Consider the following 22,098-nt stretch of genomic DNA (forward strand, 5'->3'; position numbering starts at 1 on the left):
ATGATACAAACCCCCCAAAAATCTATTTTCATTCCAGGTTGTGAGGCAATAAAATAGGAAAAATGCCAAGGGGGGTGAATGTAGCCTATAACCAGTTTTAGAGAAATGTAATCATTGAATATTGATAGAGCTTTCATTGTCTGTTTATTTGCCCCCTTTATTTATCCTACGGTTCTGACTGGTACAGGGAGAACACTGTAAGAACGGCCCATGTTCTGAATTCTGTCGCTGTACATTTCAAAAGTGCTGAACAAATAGTTATATTGACTACGTCCGTCGTCGCTCGCTCATTAATGTCTTAATTGACATTACAGATTGCCTCTTATCTGCTTGTTGTCCCCTTATGCCATAGTTTGTACATCTTATTTGTTAGTAGAAACCACATTTGTTTAAACAAGTCAGCCATATCAGCTATTTTTTTGAAAAGCAGTAGATTATGCTGAATTAACTGTTTCGCTGGAAGATAAGACTCCGCTGAAAGCCAGGGTTAGCAGTGGTAAGGTGTTGGGACTGCTATAGGGACCCTAACAGTTTGTGGGCACCGTTTGTCACCGTTATAGTGTAATTAATCTATTGTTTAGTGATGTGTTGTATAGTGGCTTTGCTGGCATGCATCCCACTTTTGTTTTTTTGCCCCACCAAGATTTCCATGTTAAAATCGTCAGTGGTTATGTGTACTGTAGACATTCAGCAGAGGAAGTGTTAATGTGTAGTTTAAGGGCAGCTGTTTGTAAGAACACACAAAGACAGCACTCTTAGGGCCTTCTCCTGCAGGCATTTTGGCAGAATGGTTAGCCACTATCTTCTGCACCATATCCAGTCCATTTCTACGCTCTATGATTTGCTCAAATTCCTGGGTTTTCCCAAAACTGCTCAAACAAGATGACACCACAGAGAACTTAGCTAACATGGTCTGATGAAATAAAGTCATTGTTGGCTGAGAGGTTTTGAGACGGTTCCATTATTTTATTTTGGGCACTCACAAGTAGGTCAGAGGCAGACTGTGACAGAGAGGGTTGTGGTGGGGACTGAGTAAACAGCAGCACATGATGTTGTTTTCCTGGGAGTCCTTGCATCCAATGCCACCAACCCTCGCAACCAATGCCCTCAGGAACTCCCCCTTAACCAGCCCTTTCCACACGGTCTCACCCCCTTCCCATAACGCCAACCCACAGCCACTCGCCTCTGACATTCACATTGCCAAAACACACACTCACTCACTGGAAATAAGCTAGGCTCTGCAGTGCAGTCCCTGCAGTGTGATCGATATGAGAGCCAACAAGGTCTTTGTCAAGTAGGGGTGTCTTCCTTCTTGAGGAGGCTGGATCAGTAAACTAAAGGGCTACAGCTGCTACGGTCTGACCTGTGATAATGTGCCAAGAGGAAACTTGTTTGGCTTACTGGCATACTGTCACATGGCGATATACAAAGCCATGGTAACAAGATTCATTCAGCCAATGATCTCAAAGGTTATAAACCTAGGATGTGTTGAAAGTATAATCAAAAGAGGACCATAGCGCTCTCCCAAAAGTTTGTTTGGTCCGTAAAACCCATGAATCCTTCTTCAGTGTATAGGTTACACACTGAACAAGGTAAATAAGCAGAAATGTCAGAAAATAAGAAATATATATATATATATTTTTTTAAGAAATAAGCTTTATGCAACATCTTTTTGAGTGCAGAAGTTGAAAGTATAAAAATACTTGAAGGTTTCTAATGTACAGTGAATACATATTCTAAAAGAGAATGCCCACTGTAGCTGAATTCCCTAAAACCACCAAACAGCTAAAAAAAAACACACTATTCCGGTCAGAGCACAGCCTGTGAGTACAAAGTAGCAGTAAGAGGGTCATGTGTCACATTAGACCAAGCTGAGATGATGACAAAATGAGTGAGTAATGCCCTCCTGTACCCTACACTAGATATGCTGCCAGGCCAACAACTGAGCCCTGGATGTTTACAACCTGAGGGAGAGGAGGTAGAAACTCGTTAACACCCCGCCATGTCTCCAGGTATTAACTATTCATACTGTGTGTGGCACCTGGAGTTACAGTTACATGCCAACGCTTCGGAGCGGGTTATCAGTTTTCTCTGACAGTAGCAGCAAAGGTGTGGATTCAGACACTCAGCGTGGATCGACTGTAGGGTTAGTTTAAGATCATTAAAGGCAGAGTTTGATTTAGATACTGTAATCACTAGGATTCAGGCACTGGGAGAGGGTCTGAATATTTGGAAGGATGACAAATACAGGCAGCTTTGACTTCAACTTCACTTGTATAACTTCAATACGAGATCATCAGTCAGCTGATTAGAGGAGCGTCTAGCTAATTAGAACCATTGGGTTTCAGAATAGTTCACAGGCACTGATGTCCATTATCTTCTGAGCTGGAGAGGATAAATACTCAGAGTCTATCACCATGAGATCATTCCCAAACAAAATGTGTTGATTCAAGTTGTTGATGTGAGTCTGAGCAATAGAGTAAATACCCTCTCAGCTCCTCACGCACATAGCCTACATGCATGGCATATCTATGACAATATCATGTACTTGCAGTGTGGCCTAGGTGTGCCTGGTGTGTCAGGCTTGCCAGCACAGTGGTAAATAGGCATGCACCCACATGCCAGGAGATGCCAGGAGATATAAGTGGGTGATATCTGAGAGGGCCTTCCTGTCCTCGCTGATCAATTATGGAGCAACATGACAGGGACATTTTAACCCTGCCAGCACAATGACAAGAAAGTTCATCCCCATAGCCATATATTTATGAAACGTTTTTTGAATGAGCAGCAGGAGAGACAGAATACATTACAAATACAGACCTCAAACAGTATCCTGTCAATTGTAGCCTGCTTGTTTAAGGGCGGTGAATGAGTGTCTGTGAGTCATTGGGTACCTGTACGTTTTCATCCGTGAGCTATGTTTGTCTATGGGCGTTACCTGTGTGTGTTTGTGTGTGTGTGTGTGTGTGTGTGTGTCAGACAGTACCTGTGTGTGTCTGTCTGTGGGCCTCCAGAGCATCTTCAGCAGAGAATGTAGCTCCACACTGATCACACACCAGGGCCTCAGCTCCAGCTGCAGGGGGACATCACAGTCATGTGTCATCATCAAACGCTCAACATATGGTCTACATTATTTTGTGAGATGTAAACATTCAAGTATACAGTATGAGAAAACAACCAGCAACTTGTACAAAATTATTTGAATCATGCTGTAGAACGTGCAACTGAATTTGATGGATGGAATTTATGGTTATGGCAATCAATCAACATCTGAATCTCAGATGGCTATAAAAGCTGCACTTTTATTTCAGAATCAAACCACATTTTTTATAGGTGAGAAAGCTGTTGGATTAAAATCCATATCAAACCTTTAGCCAATGTAATGCTCTATTTAAAAGTCCCTAAGTACCAATTCTCTTCTGTAAACACTTTTGGTTGTTTACAGTTACATAAGGAGTCACATACAGTACAAAAGAACAGAACCCAGTGGAAAAAACACAACTCTGGCCAAACAAAGGCACCAGACAGTGTTCCGTGGCCTCTCTCTTTCACAGTGAGGAGCTTAGCTGAAGAGTTGTATTTACCCTGTTATCATGCTCTGAACAGTGTGCAGCCTGTCTACCTGAGTTGCCACAAAAGGACTGGGTGTTCTGTGCACAGCAGACACTCTGTTCTGAACCCGCAGCATAGGCCTTTATCAGAAACCCTCCAGAGTCAACACTCCCTAGCCATCTCCCTCAGTAACACACAGCACCCTGCTCACCTTTAGAATGCCCTTGTCTTTTCCTATGAAGAGATCAGAGAAGACAAGGGCACCGACACCACTCAGCTATAGGAGATGCCAGTTGCTCTGACAAATAGTGATACTGCACACACAAGTGGGTGTGGGCGAGTACATGCATACTCACACACTCACACACACACACACACACACACACACACACACACACACACACACTGAATATACACTCCCAGCTGTTTGGATGTGGGCTGGCTCTCGGTGAGATGTAAATCGGTTTCAGATCCATACTGGCCCAGGGCTCATTCACTGATCTATTTTCTGCTCAGCTGGCTTTAAATGAAGTTAAAATGACTCATTAAAACGCCCACAAGCTTTGGAAACTGGGAGCGCTACAGCCTAAATGTAGTCCTCTTTCAACTCTCCCCACCTCCCTGTACAGCTGCACTAGTCCCAGTGCTGTAGCTAGCTACAACCACCTCATCCACAGATTTCACCTCATTTCAGATCCTTGAACATTTTCGTGAAAACAAAACATTTCAGCATACTATGTAGCCTTTACCTAGATGTATTGTGATGCACTGCAGGGCTGTCCTTGGCTGTGTTATGTTCTATGAGTGTGTCCAGTTTGTTATGTTCTGTGACAGTGTGTCCAGTGTGTTCTCTTGTGCTGTTGGGAGATTGTGTGTGATTAGGGAAGAAGAGAACATTGTCTTGTGCCGTCAAAAGCATGGAGTGTGCTCTCATCCATAAACCATCAAACTGTCTCCAGACGCGGCTGCAATAGCCCTCCATCAAAACACTTTGTCTGGCATACCAAAATACGAGCCAGCATCGAGCTGAATACCAAATCAGCCCATTAGAGCTGTGGAGCACTGGCTCCTTAGCAACCAACAGAGGATCTAAAGGCTGCTATGGGCTATACGGCAACACACAATGACAATGAAATAAGATCAAACTCTCTTTCTTTGTGCAATACAGAGGCTATATATTTTGTGTGTGAATACAAACCAGATGAAAGAAGGTTTCAAAAATCTATTTTGTAATGAAAGATCAAAGTATCTAAATGATGTGTAACAGGCCTATATAACACACACTATAGCCAGTATGTCTCATCAGGTCATACCGATGCAGACAGGATGAGTAAAGGAGAGTAACCATTAGCCAACTAGTAGAATGTGTCAAGACCTGATGCAGCTATTGTGTTCCCATCACGGAGTTCCAAACATGGAATTTCAAACTCATCATTAAATCTACACCTGGATTTAAAATATGTCTACTGTGAGGAGGTCAGGTAGTTTATGAACACAGTTTGGAGAAAGGGGACCTCTCATCTGTCAGCCGTCTGTCATCTCCTAACACTTTTACAGAGATCAGAGGAGAGGAACGCCACGCATTCCTTGTGTCTATTCTTCCTAACATCAGAGTGGGGTTTCTGTTTATATTTTAGTTTCATTTTTAGCCCCTCTCTCCGCCTACTCCCCTCCCCTTCTCCTGCTCTATTTTGGATAAAGTGGCTGGGAGAGCAGTCAGGTCTGATTAAGTCGCCGTTTGGGTACAGTGTGTTCCTGGACACACATCTGCGAGAGAGCCATCACACACGCTTCGGAACACTGGCAGAACACCCAGGCCTGCCGGCAGCTGATGATGTCATCACTCAGAGGGACAGAGCTGGCGAGGAGCCAGACAGACTCTCCGAAAACACACACACACACACAGACAGATACAACAGAGAGAAGACAAAGAGAAGACAGAGACCCTGAAGAACTGACACATGCAGAGAGTCACAGACAGGCGACAGACAGGAAGAAGCCTCTTTCCTTTAACACATATCTCATGTTCCTCACTCTTCTAATATACATGTGACATCATGAGCAGGTGCATGTGAAAACAGTACAGTCCTGTTATGGGTATTGTAAATGGAATGTACAGTGAGGGAAAAAAGTATTTGATCCCCTGCTGATTTTGTACGTTTGCCCACTGACAAAGAAATGATCAGTCTATAATTTTAATGGTAGGTTTATTTCAACAGTGAGACACAGAATAACAACAACAAAAATCCAGAAAAACGCATGCCAAAAATGTTATAAAATGGTTTGCATTTTAATGAGGGAAATAAGTATTTGACCCCTCTGCAAAACATGACTTTGTACTTGGTGGCAAAACCCTTGGTGGCAATCACAGAGGTCAGACGTTTCTTGTAGTTGGCCACCAGGTTTGCACACATCTCAGGAGGGATTTTGTCCCACTCCTCTTTGCAGATCTTCTCCAAGTCATTAAGGTTTCGAGGCTGACGTTTGGCAACTCAAACCTTCAGCTCCCTCCACAGATTTTCAATGAGATTAAGGTCTGGAGACTGGCTAGGCCACTCCAGGATCTTAATGTGCTTCTTCTTGAGCCACTCCTTTGTTGCCTTGGCCGTGTGTTTTGGGTCATTGTCATGCTGGAATACCCATCCACGACCCATTTTCAATGCCCTGGCTGAGGGAAGTAGGTTCTCACCCAAGATTTGACGGTACATGGCCCCGTCCATCGTCCCTTTGACGCGGTGAAGTTGTCCTGTCCCCTTAGCAGAAAAACAGCCCCAAAGCATAATGTTTCCACCTCCATGTTTGACAGTGGGGATGGTATTCTTGGGGTCATAGGCAGTATTCCTCCTCCAAACACGGCGAGTTGAGTTGATGCCAAAGAGCTCCATTTTGGTCTCCTCTGACCACAACACTTTCACCCAGTTGTCCTCTGAATCATTCAGATGTTCATTGGCAAACTTCAGACAGGCATGTATATGTGTTTTCTTGAGCAGGGGGACCTTGCGGGCGCTGCAGGATTTCAGTCCTTCATGGCGTAGTGTGTAACCAATTGTTTTCTTGGTGACTATGGTCCCAGCTGCCTTGAGATCTTCAACAAGATTCTCCCGTGTAGTTCTGGTCTGATTCCTCACCGTTGTCATGATCATTGCAACTCCACGAGGTGAGATAATCGCACCAACTGTTGTCCCTTTAACAGTGTGCTCCTAATCTCAGCTCGTTACCTGTATAAAAGACACCTGGGAGCCAGAAATCTTTCTGATTGAGAGGGGGTCAAATACTTATTTCCCTCATTAAAATGCAAATCAATTTATAACATTTTTGACATGCGTTTTTCTGGATTTTTGTTGTTGTCATTCTGTCTCTCATTGTTCAAATAAACCTACCATTAAAATTATAGACTGATCATTTCTTTGTCAGTGGGCAAACGTACAAAATCAGCAGGGGATCAAATACTTTTTTCCCTCACTATACTCTATTATTGGCATTATATGGCAGCGTTACCTGAGTGAGAGAGCATGTGCATCCTGAGCCGTACACTGTCCATGAAGTGTTTGCCACAGAACTCACAGCCGTGTTCCTTCTCTCCTTCACTGTGCAGCTTCCTGTGGGGAGAAAGGACTGGGATGAACCAATGACTGAGGTCTCACAAATAGCAGACATTGGGCTCTAAAACGTTTTGGTGCTTTTTTCTGAAGTGTTTTCAAAAGGCAGCGGCATCATTGTCCTTGTAGAGAAAAGTATGTTTCATTCCATCATGAAAGCAACCCTCTCTTTGTACTGCTGCATCATTAGAGTAGAGGTCTCAAAGAGTTGTGAGTCACACAGTATCACACTGTACGAATGCAAAAGTAGAACAGACAATAGAAATATCAAGGATAATTTTAGAAAGCACAATACAAATAAATGTGCTGACACCCACGTACACATACAGACACAGACAAAAACACAAACACCCACGAACACATACAGACACAGACAAAAACACAAACACCCACGAACACATACAGACACAGACAAAAACACAAACACCCACGTACACATACAGACACAGACAAAAACACAAACACCCACGTACACATACAGACACAGACAAAAACATAAACACCCACGAACACATACAGACACAGACAAAAACACAAACACCCACGTACACATACAGACACAGACAAAAACACAAACACCCACGTACACATACAGACAAAAACATAGATACACACATACACACATGCAAAACCAGACAGACAATCCTCTCATAACAAGTACAAAAAAGAGGACTCGCCGCTCTGCCCGCAGCCTACCCCATCATATCATATCACATACGTTCAGTCATGCGAGGCATCATCTGCACTATTATCCTAATATTTCCCTCTGCAGCACAATGGCCAAACAGCAGTCCTCTAGACAGTTATAAACAGACCACAGTCAAAGGACAGATCATCAAATATATATAGTACCAATAAAATTACCAATAAAATTGGTACTCTCCTTCCAGTTCTCAGCTGCCAATGATTGGAACGAACTACAAAAATCTCTAAAACTGGAAACACTTATCTCCCTCACTAGCTTTAAGCACCAGCTGTCAGAGCAGCTCACAGATCTCTGCACCTGTACATAGCCCATCTTTAATTGAGCCCAAACTACTACCTTTTCCCCTACTGTATTTATTTATTTTATTTATTTTGCTCCTTTGCACCATATTATTTATATTTTAACTTTTAACTTTCTTCAAACTACAAATCTACCATTCCAGTGTTTTTTCTTGCCATACTTTATTTACTTTGCCACCATGGCATTTTTTTGCCTTTACCTCCATTATCTCACATCATTTGCTCACATTGTATATAGTCTTATTTTTTTCTACTGCATCATTGATTGTATGTTGTTTTACTCCATGTGTAACTCTGTGTTTTTGTATGTTGTCGAACTGCTTTGCTTTATCTTGGCCAGGTCGCAATTGTAAATGAGAACTTGTTCTCAACTTGCCTACCTGGTTAAATAAAGGTGAAATAAATAAATAAAAAAAAATAAAAAAATATTATGTCAACAAAACTCTCTTCAATTAAATCAAGAACACCCGCTACGTACATCAAAATAGAAAACAGAAAAGAGGATTTTCAACAGAAAACTACAGAGATCCACTTTAAACCAGACACCTCATACAATTCCTAGCTTTCTCCTTTAGATAATTCACTTAATCAAAGCCTGAAGTTAAAAGTTCTGAAAAGGTGTGCTATGCCCTAACAAACTTCTCTCTCCCTGTTCTCTCCACTCAGAAATGTCAATGTTACTGAGGTGGATGATTCAAAGTGACCTGTCTCCTGACATGGACTAGAGTCATTACAACACCAGCAGTCACCAGAAGGACTGACTCCTCCAACCTTCAAACCTCTGCCTATCTCCATGACTGAGCATGGGCTATCTAATACACTGCTGGATGTTCTGTGTCATCAGGCTCTTTCAAAACCCGGAGTGGCACAGGCTTGAAATGCCGTCTGCGTGGGAGGAGAAAGGGTAGAGATTGGTGCTCTGATACTGATGATGGCTTGGTTGATCGATTTATTTATGGGACCTGTGGACCCCCCCCCCCCTTTAAACCAACCAACCTCTAGTTTAAACCCACCAACGTCTTTAAAACAACCAACCAACCTCTAGTCTAAACCCATCAACCTCTAGTCTAAACCCATCAACCTCTAGTCTAAACCCATCAACCTCTAGTCTAAACCCATCAACCTCTAGTCTAAACCCATCAACCTCTAGTCTAAACCCATCAACCTCTAGTCTAAACCCATCAACCTCTAGTCTAAACCCATCAACCTCTAGTCTAAACCCATCAACCTCTAGTCTAAACCCACCAACCTCTAGTCTAAACCCACCAACCTCTAGTCTAAACCCACCAACCTCTAGTCTAAACCCACCAACTTCTAGTCTAAACCCACCAACCTCTAGACTAAATCCAACAACCTCAATAAACTCACCAACCTCAATAAACTCACCAACCTCAATAAACTCACCAACCTCAATAAACTCACCAACCTCAATAAACTCACAAACCTCAATAAACTCACAAACCTCAATAAACTCACAAACCTCAATAAACTCACAAACCTCAATAAACTCACAAACCTCAATAAACTCACAAACCTCAATAAACTCACAAACCTCAATAAACTCACAAACCTCTAGTTTAAACCCACCAACCTTTTTAAACCCACCAACCTTTTTAAACCCACCAACCTTTTTAAACCCACCAACCTTTTTAAACCCACCAACCTCTTTAAATCCACCAACCTCTAGACTAAATCCACCAACCTCAATAAACTCACCAACCTCAATAAACTCACAAACCTCAATAAACTCACAAACCTCAATAAACTCACAAACCTCAATAAACTCAAACCTCTAGTTTAAACTCACAAATCTCTAGTTTAAACTCACAAACCTCTAGTTTAAACCCACCAACATCTAGTTTAAATCCACCAACCTATTTAAACCCACCAACCTCTTTAAACCCACCAACCTCTTTAAACCCACCAACCTCTTTAAACCCACCAACCTCTTTAAACCCACCAACCTCTTTAAACCCACCAACCTCTTTAAACCCACCAACCTCTTTAAACCCACCAACCTCTTTAAACCCACCAACCTCTTTAAATCCACCAACCTCTTTAAACCCACCAACCTCTTTAAACCCACCAACCTCTTTAAACCCACCAACCTCTTTAAACCCACCAACCTCTTTAAACCCACCAACCTCTAGTGTAAACCCACCAACATCTAGTGTAAACCCACCAACCTCTAGTCTAAACCAACCAACCTCTAGTCTAAACCAACCAACCTCTAGTCTAAACCCACCAACCTCTTTAAACCCACCAACCTCTTTAAACCCACCAACCTCTTTAAACCCACCAAACTCTAGTCTAAAATGACCAACCTCTTTAAACCCACCAACCTCTTTAAACCCACCAACCTCTAGTCTAACCCACCAACATCTAGTGTAAACCCACCAACATCTAGTTTAAACCCACCAACCTCTAGTCTAAACCCACCAACCACTAGTCTAAACCCACCAACCTCTAGTCTAAACCCAACCAACCTCTAGTCTAAACCCAACCAACCTCTAGTCTAAACCCACCAACCTCTTTAAACCCACCAAACTCTAGTCTAAAATGACCAACCTCTTTAAACCCACAAACCTCTAGTCTAAACCCACCAACCTCTAGTCTAAACCCACCAACCTCTTTAAACCCACCAACCTCTTTAAACCCACCAACCTCTTTAAACCCACCAACCTCTTTAAACCCACCAACCTCTTTAAACCCACCAACCTCTTTAAACCACCAACCTCTTTAAACCCACCAAACTCTAGTCTAAACCCACCAACCTCTAGTCTAAACCCACCAACCTCTAGTCTAAACCCACCAACCTCTTTAAACCCACAAACCTCTTTAAACCCACCAATCTTTAGTCTAAAATCAACAACCTCTTTAAACCCACCAACCTCTAGTCTAAACCCATCAACCTCTAGTCTAAACCCACCAACCACTAGTCTAAACCCACCAACCTCTAGTCTAAACCCACCAACCTCTAGTCTAAACCCACCAACCTCTAGTCTAAACCCACCAACCTCTAGTCTAAACCCACCAACATCTAGTCTAAACCCCCCCACCTCTTTAAACCCACCAACCTCTTTAAACCACCAACCTCTTTAAACCACCAACCTCTTTAAACCACCAACCTCTTTAAACCACCAACCTCTTTAAACCCACCAAACTCTAGTCTAAACCCACCAACCTCTAGTCTAAACCCACCAACCTCTTTAAACCCACCAACCTCTTTAAACCCACCAACCTCTTTAAACCCACCAACCTCTTTAAACCCACCAACCTCTTTAAACCCACCAACCTCTTTAAACCCACCAAACTCTTTAAACCCACCAAACTCTAGTCTAAACCCACCAACCTCTAGTCTAAACCCACCAACCTCTTTAAAACCCACCAACCTCTTTAAACCCACCAACCTCTTTAAACCCACCAACCTCTTTAAACCCACCAACCTCTTTAAACGCACCAACTGGTCTTTAAACCCACCAACCTCTTTAAACCCACCAATGTCTAGTCTAAAATCAACAACCTCTTTAAACTGACCAACCTATAGTCTAACCCACCAACATCTTTAAACCCACCAACCTCTTTAAATACACCAACCTCTTAAACCCACCAACATCTAGTGTAAATCCACCAACCTCTATAAACTCACCAACCTCTAGTCTAAACCCACCAACCTCTAGTCTAAACCCACCAACCTCTAGTCTAAACCCACCAACCTCTAGTCTAAACCCACCAACCTCTAGTCTAAACCCACCAACTATTTTAAACCCACCAACCTCCAGTCGAAACCCACCAACCTCCAGTCGAAACCCACCAACCTCCAGTCGAAACCCACCAGCCTCTTTAACCCCACCTCTTTAAGGAACACCTGGGATAGGATAAAGTAATCCTTCTAACCCCCCCTAAAAGATTTAGATGCACTATTGTAAAGTGGTTGTTCCACTGGATATCATAAGGTGAATGCACCAATTTGTAAGTCGCTCTGGATAAGAGCGTCTGCTAAATGACTTAAATGTAATGTAAATGAAACCCACCAACCTCCAGTCGAAACCCACCAACCTCCAGTCGAAACCCACCAACCTCCAGTCGAAACCCACCAACCTCCAGTCGAAACCCACCAACCTCTAGTTTAAATCCACCAACCTATTTAAATCCACCAACATCTAATATAAACACACCAACCTCTAGTCAAAACACACCAACCTCAATAAACCCATCAACCTGTAGTCTAAACCCATCAACCTCCAGACTAAACCCACCAACCTCCAGACTAAACCCACCAACTCCAGACTAAACCCGCCAACCTCTAGTCTAACCCACCACCCTCTAGTCAAAACCCACCAACCTCTAGTCGAAACCCACCAAACTCTTTAAACCCACCAACCTCTTTAAACCCACCAACCTCTTTAAACCCACCAACCTCTTTAAACCCACCAACCTCTTTAAACCCACCAACCTCTTTAAACCCACAACCTCTTTAAACCAACAACCTCTTTAAACTAACCCACCAACATCTTTAAACCCACCAACCTCTTTAAATACACCAACCTCTTAAACCCACCAACATCTAGTGTAAATCCACCAACCTCTATAAACTCACCAACCTCTAGACTAAACCCACCAACCTCTAGTCTAAACCCACCAACCTCTTTAAACCCACCATTCTCCAGTCGAAACCCGCCAACCTCTTTAAACCCACCAACCTCTTTAAACCCACCAACCTCTTTAAACCCACCAACCTCTTTAAACCCACCAACCTCTTTAAACCCACCAACCTCTTTAAACCCACCAACCTCTTTAAACCCACCAACCTCTTTAAACCCACCAACCTCTAGTCTAAAATCACCAAACTCTTTAAACCCACAAACCGCTAGTCTAAACCCACCAACCTCTAGTCTAAACCCACCAAACTATTTAAACCCACCAACCTCTTTAAACCCACCAATGTCTAGTCTAAAATCAACAACCTCTTTAAACTGACCAACCTATAGTCTAACCCACCAACATCTTTAAACCCACCAACCTCTTTAAATACACCAACCTCTTAAACCCACCAACATCTAGTGTAAATCCACCAACCTCTATAAACTCACCAACCTCTAGTCTAAACCCACCAACCTCTAGTCTAAACCCACCAACCTCTAGTCTAAACCCACCAACCTCTAGTCTAAACCCACCAACTATTTTAAACCCACCAACCTCCAGTCGAAACCCACCAACCTCCAGTCGAAACCCACCAACCTCCAGTCGAAACCCACCAACCTCCAGTCGAAACCCACCAACCTCCAGTCGAAACCCACCAGCCTCTTTAACCCCACCTCTTTAAGGAACACCTGGGATAGGATAAAGTAATCCTTCTAACCCCCCCCCCCCCTAAAAGATTTAGATGCACTATTGTAAAGTGGTTGATCCACTGGATATCATAAGGTGAATGCACCAATTTGTAAGTCGCTCTGGATAAGAGCGTCTGCTAAATGACTTAAATGTAATGTAAATGAAACCCACCAACCTCCAGTCGAAACCCACCAACCTCCAGTCGAAACCCACCAACCTCTAGTCGAAACCCACCAACCTCTAGTTTAAATCCACCAACCTATTTAAATCCACCAACCTATTTAAATCCACCAACATCTAATATAAACACACCAACCTCTAGTCAAAACACACCAACCTCTATAAACCCAACAACCTGTAGTCTAAACCCATCAACCTCCAGACTAAACCCACCAACCTCCAGACTAAACCCACCAACTCCAGACTAAACCCACCAACTCCAGACTAAACCCACCAACCTCTAGTCTAACCCACCACCCTCTAGTCGAAACCCACCAACCTCTAGTCGAAACCCACCAAACTCTTTAAACCCACCAACCTCTTTAAACCCACCAACCTCTTTAAACCCACCAACCTCTTTAAACCCACCAACCTCTTTAAACCCACCAACCTCTTTAAACCCACCAACCTCTTTAAACCCACCAACCTCTTTAAACCAACAACCTCTTTAAACCCACCAACCTCTAGTCTAACCCACCAACATCTAGTGTAAACCCATCAACATCTAGTATAAACCCACCAACCTCTAGTCTAAACCCACCAACCTCTAGTCTAAACCCACCAACCTCTAGTCTAAACCCACCAACCTCTAGTCTAAACCCACCAACCTCTAGTCTAAACCCACCAACCTCTAGTCTAAACCCACCAACCTCTAGTCTAAACCCACCAACCTCTAGTCTAAACCCACCAACGTCTAGTCTAAACACACCAACCTCTTTAAACCCACCAACCTCTTTAAACCCACCAATCTTTAGTCTAAAATCAACAACCTCTTTAAACTGACCAGCCTATAGTCTAACCCACCAACCTCTTTAAACCCACCAACCTCTTTAAACCAACAACCTCTTTAAACCCACCAACCTCTTTAAACCCACCAACCTCTAGTCTAACCCACCAACATCTAGTGTAAACCCACCAACATCTAGTGTAAACCCACCAACATCTAGTATAAACCCACCAACCTCTAGTCTAAACCCACCAACCTCTAGTCTAAACCCACCAACCTCTAGTCTAAACCCACCAACGTCTAGTCTAAACACACCAACCTCTTTAAACCCACCAACCTCTTTAAACCCACCAATCTTTAGTCTAAAATCAACAACCTCTTTAAACTGACCAGCCTATAGTCTAACCCACCAACATCTTTAAACCCATCAACCTCTTTAAACCCACCAACCTTTAGTCTAAACCCACCAACCTCTAGTCGAAACCCACCAACCTCTAGTCGAAACCCACCAACCTCTTTAAACCCACCAACCTCTTTAAACCACCAACCTCTTTAAACCCACTAACATCTTTAAACCCACCAAACTCTAGTCTAAAATCACCAACCTCTTTAAACCCACAAATCTCTAGTTTAAACCCCCCAACCTCTAGTCTAAACCCACCAACCTCTAGTCTAAACCCACCAACCTCTAGTCTAAACCCACCAACCTCTAGTCTAAAATCACCAACCTCTAGTCTAAAATCACCAACCTCTAGTCTAAAATCACCAACCTCTAGTCTAAAATCACCAACCTCTTAAACCCACCAACATCTAGTGTAAATCCACCAACCTCTAGTGTAAACCCACCAACCTCTAGTCTAAACCCACCAACCTCTAGTCTAAACACACCAACCTCTAGTCTAAACCCACCAACCTCTAGTCTAAACCCACCAACCTCTAGTCTAAACCCACCAACCTCTAGTCTAAACCCACCAACCTCTTTAAACCCACCAACTATTTTAAAACCATCAACCTCCAGTCGAAACCCACCAACCTCCAGTCGAAACCCACCAACCTCCAGTCGAAACCCACCAACCTCCAGTCGAAACCCACCAACCTCTAGTCGAAACCCACCAACCTCTAGTCGAAACCCACCAAACTCTTAAAACCCACCAACCTCTTTAAACCCACCAACCTCTTTAAACCCACCAACCTCTTTAAACCCACCAACCTCTAGTCTAACCCACCAACATCTAGTGTAAACCCACCAACATCTAGTGTAAACCAACCAACATCTAGTATAAACTCACCAACCTCTAGTCTAAACCCACCAACCTCTAGTCTAAACCCACCATCCTCTAGTCTAAACCCACCAACCTCTAGTCTAAACCCACCAACCTCTAGTCTAAACCCACCAACCTCTAGTCTAAACCCACCAACCTCTAGTCTAAACCAACCAACCTCTAGTCTAAACCAACCAACCTCTAGTCTAAAACCAACCAACCTCTTTAAACACACCAACCTCTTTAAACCCACCAACCTCTTTAAACCCACCAAACTCTAGTCTAAAATGACCAAGCTCTTTAAACCCACAAACCTCTAGTCTAAACCCACCAACCTCTAGTCTAAACCCACCAACCTTTAGTCTAAACCCACCAACCTCTTTAAACCCACCAACCTCTTTAAACCCACCAACCTCTTTAAACCCACCAACCTCTTTAAACCCACCAGCCTCTTTAAACCCACCAATCTTTAGTCTAAAATCAACAACCTCTTTAACCTACCAACCTATAGTCTAACCCACCAACATCTTTAAACCCACCAACCTCTAGTTTAAACCCACCAACCTCTAGTTTAAACCCACCAACCTCTTTAAACCCACCAACCTCTTTAAACCCACCAACCTCTTTAAACCCACCAACCTCTTTAAACCCACCAACTCTTTAAACCCACCAAACTCTAGTCTAAAATCACCAACCTCTTTAAACCCACCAACCTCTAGTCTAAACCCCCCAAACCTCTAGTCTAAACCCACAACCTCTAGTCTAAACCCACCAACCTCTAGTCTAAACCCACCAACCTCTAGTCTAAACCCACCAACCTCTAGTCTAAACCCACCAACCTCTAGTCGAAACCCACCAACCTCTAGTCGAAACCCACCAACCTCTAGTCGAAACCCACCAACCTCTAGTCGAAACCCACCAACCTCTAGTCGAAACCCACCAACCTCTTGAAACCCACCAACCTATTTAAATCCACCAACCTCTAAACTCACCAACTCTAGTCTAAACCCACCATTCTCTAGTCTAAACCCACCAACCTCTAGTCTAAACCCACCAACCTCTAGTCTAAACCCACCAACCTCTAGTCTAAACCCACCAACCTCTAGTCTAAACCCACCAAGCTCTTTAAACCCACCAACTATTTTAAACCCATCAACTATTTTAAACCCATCAACCTCCAGTCGAAACCCACCAACCTCCAGTCGAAACCCACCAACCTCCAGTCGAAACCCACCAACCTCCAGTCGAAACCCACCAACCTCTAGTCGAAAACCCACCAACCTCTTTAAACCCACCAACCTCTTTAAACCCACCAAACTCTAGTCTAAAATGACCAAGCTCTTTAAACCCACCAGCCTCTTTAAACCCACCAATCTTTAGTCTAAAATCAACAACCTCTTTAACCTACCAACCTATAGTCTAACCCACCAACATCTTTAAACCCACCAACCTCTAGTCTAAACCCACCAACCTCTAGTCTAAACCCACCAACCTCTAGTCTAAACCCACCAACCTCTAGTCTAAACCCACCAACCTCTAGTTTAAACCCACCAACCTCTTTAAACCCACCAACCTCTTTAAACCCACCAACCTCTTTAAACCCACCAACCTCTTTAAACCCACCAACTCTTTAAACCCACCAAACTCTAGTCTAAAATCACCAACCTCTTTAAACCCACCAACCTCTAGTCTAAACCCCCCAAACCTCTAGTCTAAACCCACCAAACCTCTAGTCTAAACCCACCAACCTCTAGTCTAAACCCACCAACCTCTAGTCTAAACCAACCAACCTCTAGTCTAAACCAACCAACCTCTTTAAACCCACCAAACTCTTTAAACCCACCAAACTCTAGTCTAAACCCACCAACCTCTAGTCTAAACCCACCAACCTCTTTAAACCCACCAACCTCTTTAAACCCACCAACCTCTTTAAACCCACCAACCTCTTTAAACCCACCAACCTCTTTAAACGCACCAACTGGTCTTTAAACCCACCAACCTCTTTAAACCCACCAATGTCTAGTCTAAAATCAACAACCTCTTTAAACTGACCAACCTATAGTCTAACCCACCAACATCTTTAAACCCACCAACCTCTTTAAATACACCAACCTCTTAAACCCACCAACATCTAGTGTAAATCCACCAACCTCTATAAACTCACCAACCTCTAGTCTAAACCCACCAACCTCTAGTCTAAACCCACCAACCTCTAGTCTAACCCACCAACCTCTAGTCTAAACCCACCAACCTCTAGTCTAAACCCACCAACTATTTTAAACCCACCAACCTCCAGTCGAAACCCACCAACCTCCAGTCGAAACCCACCAACCTCCAGTCGAAACCCACCAGCCTCTTTAACCCCACCTCTTTAAGGAACACCTGGGATAGGATAAAGTAATCCTTCTAACCCCCCCTAAAAGATTTAGATGCACTATTGTAAAGTGGTTGTTCCACTGGATATCATAAGGTGAATGCACCAATTTGTAAGTCGCTCTGGATAAGAGCGTCTGCTAAATGACTTAAATGTAATGTAAATGAAACCCACCAACCTCCAGTCGAAACCCACCAACCTCCAGTCGAAACCCACCAACCTCCAGTCGAAACCCACCAACCTCCAGTCGAAACCCACCAACCTCTAGTTTAAATCCACCAACCTATTTAAATCCACCAACATCTAATATAAACACACCAACCTCTAGTCAAAACACACCAACCTCAATAAACCCATCAACCTGTAGTCTAAACCCATCAACCTCCAGACTAAACCCACCAACCTCCAGACTAAACCCACCAACTCCAGACTAAACCCGCCAACCTCTAGTCTAACCCACCACCCTCTAGTCAAAACCCACCAACCTCTAGTCGAAACCCACCAAACTCTTTAAACCCACCAACCTCTTTAAACCCACCAACCTCTTTAAACCCACCAACCTCTTTAAACCCACAACCTCTTTAAACCAACAACCTCTTTAAACTAACCCACCAACATCTTTAAACCCACCAACCTCTTTAAATACACCAACCTCTTAAACCCACCAACATCTAGTGTAAATCCACCAACCTCTATAAACTCACCAACCTCTAGACTAAACCCACCAACCTCTAGTCTAAACCCACCAACCTCTTTAAACCCACCATTCTCCAGTCGAAACCCGCCAACCTCTTTAAACCCACCAACCTCTTTAAACCCACCAACCTCTTTAAACCCACCAACCTCTTTAAACCCACCAACCTCTTTAAACCCACCAACCTCTTTAAACCCACCAACCTCTTTAAACCCACCAACCTCTAGTCTAAAATCACCAAACTCTTTAAACCCACAAACCGCTAGTCTAAACCCACCAACCTCTAGTCTAAACCCACCAACCTCTAGTCTAAACCCACCAAACTATTTAAACCCACCAACCTCTTTAAACCCACCAATGTCTAGTCTAAAATCAACAACCTCTTTAAACTGACCAACCTATAGTCTAACCCACCAACATCTTTAAACCCACCAACCTCTTTAAATACACCAACCTCTTAAACCCACCAACATCTAGTGTAAATCCACCAACCTCTATAAACTCACCAACCTCTAGTCTAAACCCACCAACCTCTAGTCTAAACCCACCAACCTCTAGTCTAAACCCACCAACCTCTAGTCTAAACCCACCAACTATTTTAAACCCACCAACCTCCAGTCGAAACCCACCAACCTCCAGTCGAAACCCACCAACCTCCAGTCGAAACCCACCAACCTCCAGTCGAAACCCACCAACCTCCAGTCGAAACCCACCAGCCTCTTTAACCCCACCTCTTTAAGGAACACCTGGGATAGGATAAAGTAATCCTTCTAACCCCCCCCCCCCCCTAAAAGATTTAGATGCACTATTGTAAAGTGGTTGATCCACTGGATATCATAAGGTGAATGCACCAATTTGTAAGTCGCTCTGGATAAGAGCGTCTGCTAAATGACTTAAATGTAATGTAAATGAAACCCACCAACCTCCAGTCGAAACCCACCAACCTCCAGTCGAAACCCACCAACCTCTAGTCGAAACCCACCAACCTCTAGTTTAAATCCACCAACCTATTTAAATCCACCAACCTATTTAAATCCACCAACATCTAATATAAACACACCAACCTCTAGTCAAAACACACCAACCTCTATAAACCCAACAACCTGTAGTCTAAACCCATCAACCTCCAGACTAAACCCACCAACCTCCAGACTAAACCCACCAACTCCAGACTAAACCCACCAACTCCAGACTAAACCCACCAACCTCTAGTCGAAACCCACCAACCTCTAGTCGAAACCCACCAACCTCTAGTCGAAACCCACCAAACTCTTTAAACCCACCAACCTCTTTAAACCCACCAACCTCTTTAAACCCACCAACCTCTTTAAACCCACCAACCTCTTTAAACCCACCAACCTCTTTAAACCAACAACCTCTTTAAACCCACCAACCTCTAGTCTAACCCACCAACATCTAGTGTAAACCCATCAACATCTAGTATAAACCCACCAACCTCTAGTCTAAACCCACCAACCTCTAGTCTAAACCCACCAACCTCTAGTCTAAACCCACCAACCTCTAGTCTAAACCCACCAACCTCTAGTCTAAACCCACCAACCTCTAGTCTAAACCCACCAACCTCTAGTCTAAACCCACCAACCTCTAGTCTAAACCCACCAACGTCTAGTCTAAACACACCAACCTCTTTAAACCCACCAACCTCTTTAAACCCACCAATCTTTAGTCTAAAATCAACAACCTCTTTAAACTGACCAGCCTATAGTCTAACCCACCAACCTCTTTAAACCCACCAACCTCTTTAAACCAACAACCTCTTTAAACCCACCAACCTCTTTAAACCCACCAACCTCTAGTCTAACCCACCAACATCTAGTGTAAACCCACCAACATCTAGTGTAAACCCACCAACATCTAGTATAAACCCACCAACCTCTAGTCTAAACCCACCAACCTCTAGTCTAAACCCACCAACCTCTAGTCGAAACCCACCAACCTCCAGTCGAAACCCACCAACCTCCAGTCGAAACCCACCAACCTCCAGTCGAAACCCACCAACCTCCAGTCGAAACCCACCAGCCTCTTTAACCCCACCTCTTTAAGGAACACCTGGGATAGGATAAAGTAATCCTTCTAACCCCCCCCCCCCCTAAAAGATTTAGATGCACTATTGTAAAGTGGTTGATCCACTGGATATCATAAGGTGAATGCACCAATTTGTAAGTCGCTCTGGATAAGAGCGTCTGCTAAATGACTTAAATGTAATGTAAATGAAACCCACCAACCTCCAGTCGAAACCCACCAACCTCCAGTCGAAACCCACCAACCTCTAGTCGAAACCCACCAACCTCTAGTTTAAATCCACCAACCTATTTAAATCCACCAACCTATTTAAATCCACCAACATCTAATATAAACACACCAACCTCTAGTCAAAACACACCAACCTCTATAAACCCAACAACCTGTAGTCTAAACCCATCAACCTCCAGACTAAACCCACCAACCTCCAGACTAAACCCACCAACTCCAGACTAAACCCACCAACTCCAGACTAAACCCACCAACCTCTAGTCTAACCCACCACCCTCTAGTCGAAACCCACCAACCTCTAGTCGAAACCCACCAAACTCTTTAAACCCACCAACCTCTTTAAACCCACCAACCTCTTTAAACCCACCAACCTCTTTAAACCCACCAACCTCTTTAAACCCACCAACCTCTTTAAACCAACAACCTCTTTAAACCCACCAACCTCTAGTCTAACCCACCAACATCTAGTGTAAACCCATCAACATCTAGTATAAACCCACCAACCTCTAGTCTAAACCCACCAACCTCTAGTCTAAACCCACCAACCTCTAGTCTAAACCCACCAACCTCTAGTCTAAACCCACCAACCTCTAGTCTAAACCCACCAACCTCTAGTCTAAACCCACCAACCTCTAGTCTAAACCCACCAACCTCTAGTCTAAACCCACCAACCTCTAGTCTAAACCCACCAACCTCTTTAAACCCACCAACCTCTTTAAACCCACCAATCTTTAGTCTAAAATCAACAACCTCTTTAAACTGACCAGCCTATAGTCTAACCCACCAACCTCTTTAAACCCACCAACCTCTTTAAACCAACAACCTCTTTAAACCCACCAACCTCTTTAAACCCACCAACCTCTAGTCTAACCCACCAACATCTAGTGTAAACCCACCAACATCTAGTGTAAACCCACCAACATCTAGTATAAACCCACCAACCTCTAGTCTAAACCCACCAACCTCTAGTCTAAACCCACCAACCTCTAGTCTAAACCCACCAACGTCTAGTCTAAACACACCAACCTCTTTAAACCCACCAACCTCTTTAAACCCAC

The 22,098-nt window shown here is 43.6% G+C and overlaps 1 protein-coding gene across 2 annotated transcripts in view; it reads right to left on the reverse strand.

Annotated features, from left to right (window-relative positions):
- Positions 1-22,098, reverse strand: part of LOC115163445 (zinc finger and BTB domain-containing protein 16-A) — a 45,270-nt gene that overhangs the window by 12,466 nt on the left and 10,706 nt on the right. For both annotated transcript variants that reach the window (XM_029715316.1, XM_029715317.1), the window contains exons 3-4: positions 7,051-7,151; positions 2,987-3,073 (exon numbers count right to left, since the gene is read on the reverse strand). In XM_029715316.1, the coding sequence (XP_029571176.1) occupies positions 2,987-3,073; positions 7,051-7,151 (188 nt within the window). The remainder of the gene's footprint in view (positions 1-2,986; positions 3,074-7,050; positions 7,152-22,098) is intronic.

This window comes from Salmo trutta, chromosome 26 (genome assembly GCF_901001165.1).
Source record: "Salmo trutta chromosome 26, fSalTru1.1, whole genome shotgun sequence".
Classification (NCBI taxonomy): Eukaryota; Metazoa; Chordata; class Actinopteri; order Salmoniformes; family Salmonidae; genus Salmo; species Salmo trutta.